The sequence below is a fragment of the Equus caballus genome, chromosome 25, assembly GCF_041296265.1.
Source record: "Equus caballus isolate H_3958 breed thoroughbred chromosome 25, TB-T2T, whole genome shotgun sequence".
Classification (NCBI taxonomy): Eukaryota; Metazoa; Chordata; class Mammalia; order Perissodactyla; family Equidae; genus Equus; species Equus caballus.
Window position 1 is genome coordinate 23828304 of NC_091708.1, and position 17798 is coordinate 23846101.

At 36.3% G+C, this 17798-nt stretch overlaps 1 protein-coding gene across 2 annotated transcripts in view; it reads right to left on the reverse strand.

Moving 5' to 3' along the window:
* The window catches only part of SVEP1 (sushi, von Willebrand factor type A, EGF and pentraxin domain containing 1), a 167132-nt gene that overhangs the window by 80295 nt on the left and 69039 nt on the right, over nt 1-17798 (reverse strand). For both annotated transcript variants that reach the window (XM_001916149.5, XM_070251692.1), the window contains exons 7-13: nt 14313-14510; nt 11818-11936; nt 9344-9473; nt 5380-5487; nt 4195-4326; nt 3110-3304; nt 1761-1882 (exon numbers count right to left, since the gene is read on the reverse strand). In XM_001916149.5, coding sequence (XP_001916184.3) covers nt 1761-1882; nt 3110-3304; nt 4195-4326; nt 5380-5487; nt 9344-9473; nt 11818-11936; nt 14313-14510 — 1004 coding nt within the window. The remainder of the gene's footprint in view (nt 1-1760; nt 1883-3109; nt 3305-4194; nt 4327-5379; nt 5488-9343; nt 9474-11817; nt 11937-14312; nt 14511-17798) is intronic.

Here is a 17798-nt window from a genome sequence, read left to right on the forward strand (position 1 = left end):
CTCCACCCCTCCCCTACTACCTCTCACTGCCTGTGGACCTCCAAGATCAGTCTCATGCTTTTTCTCTCTGTTTATGTCACTTACCACGAGAAGCCCAGGACTCCTGGGATATCTCTTGTCTCTGAACTTTCACTCCATGGGGCTCTTTGGATTCCTTTTCTCTATCTCCTACCCCTCTCCAACTCCCCAAAACCTTCCTCTAGGCCCTTGAAGCTCAGTCAGTAATCAGCAAATATCCCATTATGTTTTTTTTTTTACCTCCTCTCTATATGTTCCCTTCACCTTTGCTCTCAATGAAACCTGACTTTCCAGTTTTCTCAAGTGTGGGCGTGGAGGCGAAGAAGTGTCCTCCTCACTCTTCATTGCTGTTTCCAGATCATGCTTCCTTGCACCTCCTTAAACCCTCACAGTTTTGAAGCTCCTGCCATCAACTATACCACTCATTGCCTCTCCTTGTGGCCATCATCTGCAGCCTTTTCCCACTCTGAGACACCCCTCATTCCAAGAACATTTAGTAACTATCCCTGTTATAATTCTTGGTGATTTCTATATCCACCCAGCTCATCCTTCCATCACCTTGGCTTCTCACTTCCTTTTCCTCTTCTCCTGTCTTCCAGCCTTACTTTGTCACTTACTCTCATGGTCATACCCTTAGACCTCATCATTACCAGTAACCACACCCTCTCTTACTTCCAGGAATCCAACAATGCTAGATTTCCTCAGAATTTATAATCCATTGACCCTCCCACCTCTTCACTGCCCCTCCGCTGTCTTCACTTTCTTATTCACCCATCTTAGACTCTATGGTTCATCACCACGAATTACTCCCTTGCATGTGCCCTCCCCAGTTTGTTTGTCTGGAGAACCCTTATCCTCAGTTAAATTAATCGCTCTGCTTTCTCCACACTTGCATCCACATGGTCAATTACAGCTGGAGAGCCAACACAACCTTGCTTACTGCCAATCCTACTACATTCCTCTAGTATATCAATTTATGCTCTCCCAGAAAATTATTTTACAGCATCTTTTCTTTCTCAAACCTCCAACAACTCCTCCCTGTCCTTACTCTAGGCTGATCATTCTGCATCTTTTTCACTGATAAAGCAGTCAGGAAAGATTCTTTTTTCACATACGTCCACACCATGTGTACCCACTTTTGTATATGTGTTCCTGTATACTCTGCCTCCTCGACTCCTCTTTCTCGCACATCCTACATCAAATCTACTACTACTAAATCTACTTCTAGAATCTATCCAAAATCTAAGCTACCCACTCTGTTAGGGATATAAATATGTATATGACATATATCCTGCCTTCAAGATGCTCAACACAGTTAAATACATTGCTTTGCCTTCCTGTAATCACTGAAAGAGTCCTAAAGAAAAATGCATGAAAAGGAAAATTCTTTAAATGTTCGATTATCTCATCATAAAAGAAATACAGCCCACAGTGGCATTTTTATCATACTTTAAATAAGAAACCAAACATTCTCAAACCACATGGACCCTAAGCTTCTCTGACTTTCTGGCTTAGAGTGTTTTTAAAAATTCAAAACATTTTAATACAGATTTACTTATAATTCACTCCAGAAGTCCAAAACTGAAGAGTAATGCTAAATATTAGGAGCAAGTTTGGATCACAAAGAAGAGAGAAATCATCAGGACAAGGAATTTCTGTTGCAGGTGACCCAGGGAGGCTATGAAAAGTTCAATAGCATCCTTTAAAATATGACTAACAATGAAGGAATACTATTGACATACCATTTTCCCCAGGGTAGTCTCAAATGCTTCAGAAAACTTCTTCAACAGATCTGTGTCATCACAACGAGTTGCTTTGTACAACATCTCAAAGGACTTGAAACCATGATTTGCAAAACGTTTTACTGGAAAATGTGGGAAAAACAATTTCAATTGGCTAGTGTTTTCAAAACAAAGACTTAACTTTCAATGGAATAACTAAAACTTAGTATTTTAATTCTAACATGATTTGTGGGATTGTTATAAAAACAAGAGATGACGGTTAAGAAAGGTTTCTAGGCATTAACTGACCATCATAAATCATGAGCCAAGCAGCCCTGTACCCAGTTACCCAGTGATGAATTCTTTACCTTCCAATAGTATGAGAAAGTGAGCATTTAAGAGAAAAGGAGAGATGATAATTGTTTTCATTATAGTCGTGGGAATTTTTGAAAAATCCTGGCTGGGTCAAAGATATTATATTTTGTATTCATATAAATTTATAACATTTTTATTTATATTATATTTTCAACCAAGAGACACTGAAAAATTTCTGAATATTGTGTGAAATTATATTTCTTGAAAGCGTAATTTCACAGAGACAAATTTCTCCTTGGATCAGAAGCTGGTACAGTAGGCTCAGCAAGATGTCCCAAAATATTCAGAGATAATGCCTCCTAATGGCATGACCATTAAAATCCCACCATCTAAATCTGTGAGGTGAGTTACTCTATTTACTTTCCAAATTTGAAAAAAAATAGCTGTAGTAACTGGGCTTTACTCTTTTTTCAAGACATTGGCATTTAAACTCTACCTTAGGTACTGGATCAAAGATTCACTCCAGAGAGTATTTATTAACACTAGACTCGGCTATATAAAATATTGGCTTATTTTTATAACAATATGTATTTAAGATTAAAGGATAGCTCTAAGTCTAAATCACATCTAAAGAGAATGTGACTGATCGCTTTCATTCCATCAGATATGTTGGCTCTTTAAATATAAGCTCTTATGCAGACTATGAGACTATACTTGCAGTTCAAGTTTACAGATTAAGAACAACATGCTGACAAGTCTCTTCATATATTTCTAGTAAATAACAATGAAAGGGCCCCGATAGTTTTGCCTTAAATTGAATCTTGTCCTATAGCAATTTAATCAATAACAAGACTCTGCTGGGCTAATATTTTAAATTGAGGGATGAAGATTTCTCTTAACCCAAAAACATTTCAAATGCATGGCACCATTTTCCACTCACCAAAACCAATCCCTATAGTAAGCCAATTTTCCTCTTCAATGCTTAGAAATGTGCACACATAGGCAGACGCATATTCACACATACTAAAGGAGTCCAGAAATAAAGTAAAACCTACTAGCACAGTCTGGCCATTCAGTGGAATATGGTGGTTTCCAGATGCCATCTTCATAAGCACAATAATACTTCTCAGTAGACCCTTCTGTGAAATCATAGCCCTCCAAGCAACTTAATGTGCAGTTAACTCCAGCACTATCCTGAGTGCATACAAAATCCCCATTTACAGGTGTGAATGGAACTTCACAGGGAGAACCTGTGCAAAAAAATTACGTTATTCATATAAAGTGGTATAAGAAACATAAATTAAATTCCAGGAGTTGAAAGCTGAACTTTGAAACGGATTCCTCCTGTCCACCACTATTCCTAGAAAAATTTTCACCCTAAATCCCAGTGTGGGATTGTAGCAATGTCTGCTGTTTGATTCCTAGGTGGGCATAGTGGAAAAGCTATAACTATGCGTAATTAGAGGTTGCGCATATTTTATGAAAATCTAAAAGTATTTCTGATTTTGAGTTGTTATTTTGGGCATTCCTTTAATAAAAATGAAAACTAGGCAACATCCAGCAAATACATTTTCAGAATGTGTCTCCTCAAGCATTCAAAATAGGATCATGACGATACACCTTGTAACTCTGGAGAAAATGTTAACAAATTGTTCATTAAAGACTAGACTGGAAGAAAATATTTCTGTCTATCATGAAGTGAAGTAATAATTGGAAACTTAAATAAAATCTGTTAGTACTCTAACTTTAAAAATCTACTCCTCAGGTGTTGGCCCGGCAGCATAGTGGTTAAGTTCACATGCTCTGCTTTGGCAGCCCGAGGTTTGCAGGTTCGGATCCCAGGCACGGACATAGCACCACTTATCAAGCCATGCTGTGGCAGGCGTCTCACACATAAAATAGAGGAAGATGGGCACGGATGTTAGCTCAGGGCTAATCTTCCTCAGCAGAAAGAGGAGGATTGGTGGCGTACGTTAGCTCAGGGCTAATCTTTCTCAAAAATATAAATGTACAAATAAATTTTTTAAAAAATTTAAAAAATATCTACTCCTCATAGCCTATTTTCGTTCACAAAATAGGGTGCAATAGCAATTACATATATAAATATCAACTAGATTTTGGAGGCTTGTGAAGTGAATACCTTTTATGACAATGTGGATGTCACATGTTCTGTAATTGCCTGAGGGGTCAGTGGCTGTATAGCGCACTACAGTCTCCCCGTGAGGGAAAAGGTCTCCTGGTGTATGACTTCTGGTGATGACCAATACAGCCCCTAGAAAGGAAAGAAGGAATCCAATTTGGGGTCATTGGTCTGCAGTCACTTTATTTGATCTGAATTTTCATTTTCTATTTATACAAACCAGCTGGACACTCTATTTATGTCGATTTGGCCATTCATAGAAAATAAAAGATGTAATATTTATATTATAACATAGAAACAGTAGACTCAAAAACCTCTTTCAATTAAGGCATTTAATTAAATTAACTAATTTTAATTTATTAAATGATTTTACTTGAATAGATAAGCCTATTGGAACATTGGAAATTTAATTAAGAAATCTATTTAACTTGCATTTTTATTTTTGTTTACTGGGTTTTAGTAAAACCTTTAAAATGAACTTCAATTGTATTTGCACTTTTTTTCTGCTTTCCTATGAACTTTTATAATTTGGGGGGAAAATGTTTAAGAAATGAGCATGAATACATGAAGTGCACTAGAGATAGCAATAAAACGCATAGTTTATGCATTCAGAACAATGTAAGCTTAGAGACTCAACAAATTTATTAGAACATCTTCAAGTACAAGACCTAGCACAGGTTTAATAAATGTCCACTGAAAACTGAGTGAAGGGGCCAGCCCGGTGGTGTAGCGGTTAAGTGTGCACTTTCCACTTTGGTGGCCCTGGGTTCACCGGTTCGGATCCCGGGTGTGGACATGGCACCACTTGGCAAAAGCCATGCTGTGGTAGGCATCCCACATATAAAGTAGAGGAAGATGGGCATGGATGTGAGCTCAGGGCCAGTCTTCCTCAGCAAAAATAGGAGGATTGGCAGCAGATGTTAGCTCAGGGCTAATCTTCCTCAAAAAAAGAAAAGAAAAGAAAAGAAAACTGAGTGAAGAGAAACTCCATGGATAGGTAAGATTAATAATGTTACATTATATATAATTATCCTAGTATTAAAACATATTAACTTATATAATGATCCGTTCTACTTAGATAGATGTGATTTACTTTTCATTTCTCTTTTATCCCTTTTAAAAGCTCTTTCAAATAAAACATAATTCAGTGTTACCATGCTGACAACAAAATTTCTGCATCCCCACCTGAGTTGTCTGAGAACTGAGGCTCATCCCAGGTTACAGCATGCTCCTTCTCTGAGACCTGGATTGGAGGCGGGGATCTGCACCAGTCTATGCTGGGTGGTTCCACATCTAAAGAACATGAAATCAGAGAAAGAAGTCACCACTGATATTCCAAATTGAGGCAGTTTGCAAGAGAGAATTGAAGTCTACTTGTCCGGCAGGCAAGCTTGACTTTGTTAAACACAAGGCTGGCCCCGGGGCCCCTTTGAGGGTGAGGTATGTTTTATCCCTGATCTCAACATCAAAAGAAAAAGCGAATTCTTTCTATACTCTCTTCTGCCTGTTGAAGAAGAAATATGAGGTTACTAAAATCACCATGAGCACAGCAGTGTGAAAGGCAATTCTGGATGCAGTGGGCATTTAATTTGTGATTTCTGCCTCCAATAGTTGAGCTGATCTACCTGGAAGTGAAGAGAATCTTTCCAGACAAGCAGAAGGCGTGAAATGACCAAACCAGTCACTCCCATGATCCTCCTCTTATCTGAAGGGTCCAGCTAGGGCTGATAGATGGTTAAATGGAAGGACCAATGGACAGAGATTTGAGTCATGTGGCAGAATATGCAAGACGTAAGTGAGGATGTGCTCTTACTGGAAGGCCAGGAGGTTACGTCCAAAGGTGGAACACTGGAGTCAAAGGTTTCTAAGGTTGATAGATTCCAGGTATAGACAAAGAATAGGGTGTGGACATGGGGATAGAGGGCTCCAGTAGAGAGGGGGTGAAAGCCACAGTAGAAATTAAAGAACTGTGAGTCTGCGTTGCTGAGCGTTGTAATCCACATCGAAGGAGGGATTTGAGGTGGCCTAGGTGAGCCAGGTTTCAAGCTCTGACTGAATGTGGTGGAATTTTTAGGATGTCAGTAAAGGACAATAAAGAAAGTGTATAGGAGGTAGTTTTCATATAATTATTGATTTTACACCTTTGAAATATTCTCATATCCATAATCACATGCCTTTGAGGGAGACTAGACAAACATTATTTTTCTAGTCTTATAGGTGAGGAATCTCAGACGAGGCAAACTTAGGGGACTTGACCGAGGTCATTAGGCTAGTAAACTATAGCCACAGGCATTAAAAAAGCTGCACCTATGAGCATATATTTAGAGTCCTATTTTAAGCTATGTCTTATGAATAAATGTTCAACTTTTCTCTTTTCCTCATGCTTGTCATTTCATTAGTACAGTACCTTTAATTGACCATTTTTCTGGACTGTAAACTCTGTTCATCAGTGATGGAGCCTCCTTTGCTCACAGTTAGGTCTCCACTCATTGCACAAGACCTGGCCCATAAGAGGTGCTCAGAAAAAGTTGTTGAATAAACAAAAGAACAGAGGAATGCTCATAGGAGGTCAGTGCACTTTGCTAAATCAAGTCAATTCACTGTTAAATTGACAAACTGGCAGTATTTACTATTTTTGCAAGAGAAATTGCAAATGGGTATTTCCTAAATTTTCTAAACTTACCTGATTTTAGCCAAACATTTTATTTTTCCTTTTTCTCCCAAAGCTCCCTGGCACATAGTTGTGTATTTTCAGTTGTGGTCCTTCTAATTGTGGCATGTGGGACGCCACCTCAGCATGGCCTGATGAGCGGTGCCATGTCTGCACCCAGGATTCGAACCAGCAAAACCCTGGGCCGCTGAAGCAGAGTGGCAAAATTAACCACTGGGCCAGGGGGGGCCAGCCCCTTAGCCAAACATTTTAAAGTTGAATTGCAGGTACAAGAGAGCAGTAAGACTAGGTAAAATATTGTCAAAAGAATTGGAGGTACCAGCAGATGCTTTGTCTCCAAAAGAGAGGAAAAGTCCGTTTCAAAGTGAGCGAGGCAGCATTCTCTGGAATGCTAAGCAAAAGCATTCTTGCTTCCTCTCATTTATCAGTAAGACACCAACACCCTGTCATCTGAGGAAAACAAGAAAATGTAGGCTTTGGAAAATCTTCCGTCTCTGTCTCTCGCTCCCCTCCTATTCTCCCCCTCTCCCTTTCTCGCTCCTTCTCCAGCTCATTCTTCTTCCCCATTCCCTCTGTCTCTTTCATAATTTGAAAACTCAGCTAGACACTTGAGTACACATTTTACATTTCACCATGCTGACTCTTCATTGTGAAAAATTAAAACTTGGCAAACTCTTGAACCACATTTCCGTGTTTAAAATCACCATAGAAAACAAATCCAACATATGTTTCATGTGACTGGGGAAGTCATATTTAAAACAACACTGAGAAAGCAATTAAGAAAACTAAGCACTGCGAGATGAATGAGAGTGATTTTCACTTGAGTTTTTTTATCTACTTTTACCAAAACTTATAATTTCTAGGGTCAGGAGCCAGTTTGATATACATAAGTTATTTCAAGGAGTCACGGAAAATTCTTAAAATAAAATAAATTTAATGTGTTGAATTTTAAAATAAATATATTAAAATATAGCTGAGACAAATATAGCAAAATGTCAATATGTTTACATAGAGCTTAATGTGTGTCAGACTCTAGATCAAGTGGTTTATATATCTGAGCTAATTAAAACCCTCACAACAACTCTATGAGGTAATACATTTATTCATTCTATTTTTGGATGAAGAATCTGAGGCACAGAGAGGTGACTCATCACATTGCCTTTAAGTGGTAGGGCTATATATGGACTCAAGCAGATTGGGTTCAGAGACTGTGTTCCTGACCACTACAGACAGCTAAATATTCTATTTCTCCACATATTACACTTGATGGTGGGTATTTGTTATCTGTTGACTACCTACTGAATTGACTGAAAGCACAAAGACCAATTGGGAGATGCAGTGAACCAGGCCAAAAAAAAAAGACTGATCTACAGCAGTGGTTGTGAAGATGGAGAGATTGGGACAGATTCCAGAGATACTATGTAGATGAAACCAGTAGAACCTGATAACTTAGTGGATGTTGGTGATAGAAGGAAAGCAGTCGAGGATGACTTCCAGATTTTTGCTTGGTAGCTAGGGGGTTGGTTGTGCCATTTTCTGAGCTAAGAAATATATTAGGTTTAAGTGAGTTTGAAATGCCCATAGGACATTTGCATGGTCCAGTAGGCAGTTTTATACATTAGTTTGAATTTCAGAAAAGAGATCTAAGCTGGAGATAGAAAATCTGATAGTTGTCAGTTAATAAAATCACCAGGAAAACTATAGAGAGAGAAAGAGAAGAGAGACAGTGCTGGAACCCTGGGGATGATTCACATTTGACAGTTGGTCTGAGGAAGAGAAGCCTAAGAGATAAAGAAGGATAAATGAGAAAAATGGGGGGAAACCAAGAAAGACTGGTATTGGAGAAGCTAGGGAAGGAGATGGTTTTGATAAAGAGAATGTGGTTAATAATGTAAAATCTAAGGAAAGATTATGTAAAATGAGGACTAGAAAGTACAGTAGGAGTGTCTCTAGAGAACATCAGCGACCTCGATGAAAGCAGTTTATAGTCATGCATCGCTTAACAAGGGGGCTGAGAAATGCATCATTATTAGGTGATTTTGTTGTTGTGTGAACACCACAGAGTGTACCTACACAAACCTAGATGGTATAGCTGATCACACACCTAGGCTAATGGTACTAATCTTATGGGACCACTGTTGCATATGCGGTCTGTCACTGACCGAAACGTTGTTATGCGGGGCTTGACTGTATATGAGTGAAGGAGACAGAAGCCAGGCTTGAGCGACTTCGAAAATAAATGGCAGTTAAGTCAAAAGAGATGGCAATCATTGTGAGCTTTTCAAAAGGCTCATGTGGGAAGAAATCAAAGAGATACAATGATAGTTAAAGAGTATGTAAGTTTCAAAGGAGGGGCTTGAGTAGTTTTCAATGCCAGTAGGAAGAACCAGTGGGAAGAGCTGTTGAAGAAAGGAGAAACAAAGCCTTTGGAGCACTGGATTACTTTCACAAACCAACCCAAGTAATTTGAAGACTTACCAATAACTTTGATATGGAAAGTGCAGCTGGCTTGGTTACTGGACAGGTCAGTTGCTGTGTATGTGATAGCAACATCTCCAATGGGGAAAAGGTAAGGTGGAGTGAAAGCTGGATGAACGTGGATTGACACCTTTTGAAGACAAATATTTTGAAAGTTAAAGTTAAAATCAATAGCACATTTATTCTTTTTTGATTTACATATTATCAGTAAAGTGAAGTTAAAAATGACAAAATATTTCGTAGATAGCAAAAAGGAAAAAAAATTAGGCACAGACTTCTGGTGTATTTCTTTCCAGACTATTCTATTTACATAGTTTATAGCATTGGCATACATATGAAATGTTCTTTGTTTTTTAAAAGTAATATTTTAAAACATTTTTTATGTATTACATAGTCTTTAGAACTTAAGATGACTTTTAAATGTCTCCATAACGTTCTGTAGAATAAATACATGGTCATTTCTTTAAAAAAAAATCTATTGAAGGACAGTTAAATTGGTCCCAAATTTTACTATTGTAAACAGCACTGGGATAAAGTTTTGCACAGAGAATTTAAAAATATTTTTATTATGTCTTCATCATAAATTTCAATGAACAGAATTATTGATCTCAAAGTCATTAACATTTTATTGATATATAATACAAAATTGCTTTCCCCAAGCATGGTAATAATTCGCATTCCCATTGTCAGTATTTGATAGTGTCAATGTCAAAGTTCTCAAAGTTCTCTGATCTGTATTAAATATCAGTACTTTTTGGTAAGTCAAAAATATGGCACCAGGTCATTGTTTTAATTTGTAGTTTCCTGATATCTTATGCTAAGATATATTTTCTTTTTTGAACTGTATGTTTGCCTTCTTAGTTCATTTGAAAATTATGATGTGATAAGAATAAATTTATATTAATATATTATGTAATAAACATTTTAACCTTTGACTAGTTTGAAGCATTTTTCTCTAGTTTGCTATTTGTCTTTTAATTTAGGAATTTAAAAAAATACAAATTAAAAAATACTTTTGTTCTCAAATACATTCGTCTTTTCCATTGTATTTAAAAAGATATTTCAACACACAGGTGCTACATTTAGTGTGAATTCTCATTAGATCCTGAAATACATCCTGTACTTTTCTTAGCGTTTGATGATGATGATCATGATGACAATGACAATGCACGCTGTCATGGACTTTTTCATGGAAAGTGGAAATCGTACATGAGGGACCACCCAACACGGACATCATCTATAGTATGTTTAGCCCGAAAAGTCACATTTGCACTTTTAAAATCTGATTTAAAAGTTACCTTGTTTTTAGTTATCTAAAGACAAATATCATGATCTCACTTATGCATGGAATCTAAAAATAAAAAAATAAAAAAACAAAAAACCCAAACTCATGGATATAGAGAACAGACTGGTGATTGCCAGAGGTGGGAGCAGGGTGTTCATAATGGGCAAAGGTGGTCAAAAGGTACAAAGCTCCAGTTACACAATAAATAAGACCTAGGGATATAACATACAGCATGGTGACTATTGTTAAGAACATATTTTTTAAAAAGTTACATTGATTGTAAGTATGTTCAACACAATTATCAAAACAGTGATATATTTTTGGTGTTGTGTGCCCCATATATCCCTCCGCATATTCTGGCTGGCACAACTTATACATATTTACATGCAGGTGTGCAAACAATATACCACTTAAGGGCATCTTTATGTATATTAATGCTAACGGTATAAATTTGAGGAAGTTAAATTCCTAAATTAATTCCTTTTCCAGTATCTGATGGATAATTATCTCAAGCTATTGTATATGTAATATTAATATACTATGTTCTGAGTAATTCTGGTTGTAGAAAAGTTGAATAAGAAACACTGAAGTTATCTCCTTCAGATTGGCCAATAAGCAATCATTTGGGGCTCACTCATATTTTAAAAGATATGTTCATAAATAGGAATTAAGATTGCTTGCACATCTTTCTTTCTTAAAAGATCTTCAGAACCTAATAAAGCAAAGAATTATTAGTCAAGCAATCTTGGTGGAGACAAAATACAACAAATCCATGGAATGAAAAGTTTCCATCTTAGAAATTTTCATCTGGGATTTATAATTAAAAACTCAAGGCTGATCATTCTTTTATCAAGTGAGGAATTAATATCTATGAGTAGGGTATATAGAGAGAGTACTATCATTAGAGTACAGCCATGCACCGCCTAACAACGTTTTGGTCAACAACGGACCACATATATGAAAGTGGTCCCGTAAAATTAGTACCATATAGCCTAGGTGTATAGTACTATACTGTCTAGGCTTGTGTAAATACACTCTATGATGTTTGCACAAAGATGAAATTGCCTAATGATGCATTTCCCAGAACGTATCCCCATTAAGTGATGCATGACTGTGTTAGTAAATCTTCAATATCACACATATTCAGAATCCATCTGAAAAAGTATGCAAATATTTGCACAAACCTTACCTTTTCCCCAGAGTTGTCTTTAGCTGTTGGAATTTGCCAGGTGATATTAGCAGAGTCTTGCTGTTCCTGAGTCTTAGCCTCTATGTCCTTAGGACAGCTGATTTGAGGAGCCTCCACATCTGACTCAGAAAATAAGCAAATCAATTGATATCTTGATACATAATTCTAAAGCATTTAAGAAGGAGGTAAAAACATATGAATACTGTGTCTCACTTTTTACATCCCAAATCTTGATTGATTTGGAATGTGCAACTGCCTTCAGGATAATTTATCTCAGCATGGTTTACAAGGTCCTTCCTGAACTGATACCTGCTGGCCTCTCAGCCTCATCTCTTACATTATCCCCTACGGGAATTCACTCTTCACATTGAGTACTCTCAGTCCTCTGAAAGCTCCATGGTCTTTCTTGAACCTGGATCTTTGTTCATGTTCCTTTATTTGCCTGAATCAATGCCCTCTTCCCCCTTTATCTAGACAACTCATATTTGTCCTTTAACTCTCAGCTTAGACACAAGCTCCTCAGGAATCTTTCTCTGATCCCCGTGGTCCATTTTAGGTGCTCATTCCACAAGTTCCCACAGCCCTCTGCCCTTCCTAACCATAAAACTCAACACATCATTTTGAAATTGAAATTTCTCCTTGAATAGAATTTAAGTTCTTTGAACACCAGGGCATCTCTTGTCCCATTGTATTATATAGTTCCTGGCATATAATAGGAGCTTGATAAATATTTTTTGAATAAAATAAAGAAATAAACAGAAAAAAAGAATGTTGACTGTGGCAAGAAGGAATTACACTTGAAAACAAGGCAGTCAAGTAGAATTAATTAGTAGTGCTAAAATGTACTGTCAAAACAAACAACAAATTAAAGCCAATGATATCTTTTGCAGTGTGAAACTTTGTAGCACAGATACTGAATTAGATGTGGCAACGTTACACATATCCACATCAGTCATTGTAGAACTAATTTTTTAAGATATAATAAATCCCATTGAGAACATATTAGGTCTGTAACTTGTAGCTGAATATACCCAAACTGATACCATTTGTGTCTCATATCTTCTTGTTTCTTTAAAATTTTATTCAATTTATATATTTTTTTTCTTGGAGGGGCTTACACTTGGACAATTTTTCCTCGCAAAGATGCATTAGCATATTGACTGAGAATCTAAAAAACATTTGATTTTCTGTTCACACTTGAATAATAGCTTGACTGGATTTGGAATTTAAAATTTATATCTATTTTCTCTCTGTATTCTCAACATTGCAACATTTCCTTCTGGCATTTAGAGTTGTAAATAATAAGTGTAATGAGTCTGATTCTTGTTTCTTTTGTGCAATTTCCCTTTCCTCACTAGAAACTTTAGGTTTTTTCATTAACCTTGGACCTCATAAATTTCACCAGGAGTAGTGAAAGTATGCCTGTCCAATACTGTCTATTTTTTATCTAAAAGTGCAAGCCTTTCTGTGGCTCATGGAAACTTTGCTCTACTGGCAGGAAAATTCTTGTCCTCCATCCTTTTCCTCTCTCCTTCTGGAACTCCTTATTAAATGGACATTGGAGTGTCTCTACCTATTGTTGGTATCTCTTAACTTCCATTTTTCAGTTTTTTTGGTTGGGATGTTCAAACTCCTTGCTTATCAGTTCTCTATTCTGAGGGAACTCTCAATTTGGTTCTTCAAATCACTAATATTGTTTTCAGTAACATCCATTCCACTTTTTTGCCCTTCTTTGAGTGATATTTATGATATTTTTACTTTTAAGAACTCTTTCCTGTTTTCAACACCTCCTTTTTCATGGCAGTCTGCTCTTGCTGCAAGGAAGATGGCGACATTCTCCTGTGAATATCAATGGAAGGAAGGTTTCAAGGTGCTGATAACTTATTTTCAGTCGATTTAGTGTCACCTGCTTTATATGGCCCAGAAATTCCTCAAGGATTTTTATCTCCTAATGGAAAACTTTCCTGATTTCCAGCTCTAACATATATATATTTTTAAATGTATGCTTTTTTTGGTGAGGAAGATTGTCCCTGAGCTAACATCTGTTGCCAACCTTCCTCTTTTGTTTTTTTCTCCCCAAAGCCCCAGTAGATAGTTGTATATCCAGTTATAAGTCCTTCTAGTTCTTCTATGTGGGATGCCACCACAGCATGGCTTGATGAGTGGTATGTAGGTCTACACCCAGCATCCAAACTGGTGAACTCCGGGCTGCTGAAGCGGAATGTGTGAACTTAACTACTGTGCCACCAGGCTGGCCCCTAGCTCTAATATTATCTCCATTTTTCTATTTCTTCTATCATTGTCTAGCACATTGTGATTGGATTTTGTAAACTCACCACTTTGAAACAGAAATCTTCACAGCATATTTTCGGGTAACATCTACCATTTTATCATGCATTTGCAGCAAAAGTTGCAAAAAGGGACAGCCCCATGCTGCACCAATACGTCAAAAGATAAGAATTTCATTTTTAACCTGATCAACGTAGAGGACCTACCTTTACAAACAGCTGTCTGAACTCTGGCACTCCATTTTCCAGAGGTGGTACATCTCACTTCGTCTCTGACTCCAGACAAAATGAATCCTTGGCGGCAACTTAGCTGACAAACCATCCCAGGTTTGGCTGGCTGCTTGCCACAGTTGGGGGGGGATATGATGACACCTTTGGGCTTCTGAAAGGTGGAACAGTGGCGCTCTATCATAGGGAAACGAGAGAAGGTTATTTGCGTTCCCACAAACTGCAAATGCCACAGATTTTCTTTACCCAAGAAGAATACAATTGTGCTGCCTTGGCATTGATATGTCACTAAACGATATCTTTATATGACACCAAACATATGACATATTGTAAATAATGCTAAACCATATCCCTTTAGTTACCTCATGTTATTTTGCCAGTGTATCAAAACCTTGAAATACGTCTAACTGATATTTTAATTAATGACAACTGTGACTTTTATCTTTTGCTTGGAGCACCTTCCTTCAGTTTCCAGAATATTCCTTTATGACTCTGAAGTAAAATAGTAAATTGGATTCCATCTTTCACGGATTAAGCAACATATTCAGCAATCCGTCTCCATTTTATGAATTTTTTGGTACCATCTTTAAACAAGTATATTATGTGAAAAGTTTTTATACCTTCCCTAAGATCGCTGTGTTATAATTAGAGTCTTGAACCTTAATGTTTGTTATCTTCAGCATAAATGAAGAATAGCATATGAATTAGGCAGAATGCAGATAGAATGGAAAATCAAGATTAGGATTTAATGCAGAGTGTGTGCGCACGCATGCGCATGAACCCATATAAACGTTTGTTTGTTGTAGTAGCGACTGTGCTGGCAGCACTGGTAGCATCATTAGTCTGTAGTCCTCGTGTAATAATCGCTAACACTTATTCAGTACCTAGTACGTGCAAGGCATTATTCTGAGTGCTTTCCATGTATTGACTCTCTTAATCCTACGCATTAAGGAGTCATGTTGTTATACCCATTACAAACAAGAGTGCTGAGGCATAACTATGGCAAAGTTACCCATAGTTAACTTTCTTGAGGTCACCCAGCAGGTAGGTGGCAGAGTCCATGGGCTCCTAAACACTCCACCTTCATGCTTCCTCCCTGAAATGATTTCCTTCAAACCTCTGTGCCAGTGAAAGCAATTTTTCTTGAGAAATTGGTGTTTCTTTATTTTTGCACAGTATGTACCACGTGACTGCCTAGACTTCCTGTTCTGCTTTATCAAGAGGAAAATCAGAGCCAAATTTGTGGTTCGAATATAATGAGTATGTGGACTCAGTATCTTTTATTTAGGGATGATTCTTTATAAATTAAGAAAATTATCCTTTTGGCTGTCATAATTGTTGAAGATTTTATTTCCTGCTAATATTCTCTTTTTTATTGTTTGCTTATGGTATTTTGGGTGAACATGTCTTTAATTTTTATATAGTCTAATCTACTGATCTTATTTCCATTGCTTTTATACTAAAGTTCTGAGACTGGTTAACATTCACTTACATATTTTAATTATAATTTTATCTAATTTTTAATGGATTTAAAATTTAAAATCTATGAAGACTTTATGTTAGTGTCTGGTGTGAATTAAAGACATACAAAAATTTCATTTGTTTCATTTTGTTTTTCCCAAGGAGCTAGCCAATTTTCCTATATTATGAGCTGAATAAATCTTTTCTTCTCAACTGATCTGTAATGCTTTCTTAACAATACATGAAACTAAAAGTTTCAAGATCTATTCAGTCCCCTTGATGTGTCTGGCAATCTTTGCAAACTCTTCATTTTTGCAGCTTTCGTATATATTTTAAAACCCAGTAGAGTTACTTTCTCCTTACTATTACTACTCCTCCCTTTCAATCTTATTTTAGTGATTTTGCCTGCCTGTTCTTCCAGATGAACCCTGGAATCACTCACTAATTCCAAAAACGGGGCAAAAAAGAAAATCTCTTTTAGGCTATTGAATGAGGCTGCTTTTTACCTATCCATATATTGGGAGAGAACTTACATTTTGATTGTTTCATAAAAATATCGAAGTGTTCTTTTTGTCTCTCAGTAACATTTTGTAGTTTGTGTAATACAGGTCCCAAACATTTCTGTTTAAGGTTATTCTTGCATATTTTATATTTTCTATAGATCTTTTGAATGTGATTTTCACTATATATTCTGTTTATAATTGTATGTAGAAAAGTTGTCTATTTGCTATTTTTATGACTTGAATGAGCTCTCATTCTTTTAGTAGATTCATTCAATTTTGGGGATAGACACATAGTTTACAAATGATGATGATTTTGAATCCCAATAGCTCTAATCTTGTGATTTACTATAAGAGCTAAAGTTTAAAGAACAATAGGAAACAATATGGATGATTGTGAGCATCCCTTTCTTTTTCCAGATTTAATAAGATTGTCTATATTCTTTGCATAAGTGACTGTAGGTTTAAGGTGAACATTTTTTGATTATGTCAGTAATCAATATGAGTTTCTTAGAATTTTACTGAAAATGCTTTAAATGATAATAAATGCATTTTTATCTTATATGTAGTAATCATATGAATTTTTCCTGTTTATTATAATAAAATAATTTATTATGTTGATAGAGTACCTAATTTTAAACCCTTGTCACATTCCTAGAATGAACTCATTCTTGTGGATGTGGATTGCTAGTATATTTGCTGTCATAGTTTTCTATCTGTTTTTGATAATAGCTGTCAGGTGAGCAACAAAATAATAATAGTTTGATAATATGAACTGATTAGCTTTCCATTTTCAGAGCCAAATTATATGGTATGAAAATTTCTTTTCTTAAAAGTTTGAAAGAATTTTCCCTCATAGATCCTTCAGTTATTTTTGGAGAAGTAATTAATACTCTCATAACATTTTCCATTTCTTTATAAGTAATTATACATTTGCATTTCTACTTTTTTCTTGATTCATTTAAGAATTCCCATTTTCTTAGAAAATCATACATAATATCAGGAATTTTAAATTTGTTTGTTTGTGGGTTTTTTTTTTCCCTGAGGAAGATTTGCCCTGAGCTAACATCTGTGCCAGTCTTCCGCTGTTCTGTATGTGAGTGGCTGCCAATGAGTGGTATAGGTCTGTGTCTGGGAACTGAACCCACATCTCTGAAGCAGAGTATGCCGAACTTAAGCTTTAGGCCATGGGGCCAGCTCCTCAAGAGTTTTAAATTTATGCGCACAAATTTATGTACAGTGTTTTATTATTCTTTTAACAACCTCAGACCTCTATATACTTTGGTATAGCTCCTTATAAAAATTCCATTTTTACATTTTTCTTACTTATATTTTAAAATCTATTTTATTACTTTATTCAAAGATTTCCCTCTTATCCATTCTACTGCATCTCATCTCCCTTTATAGTTCATTTTCCTTTACTTAATTATTATTAAGCACTTCTTTCAACTCTCCTTGGAATTACTTTTTTCCTAACTTTTGAACTTAATCTTTAGTTACTTTC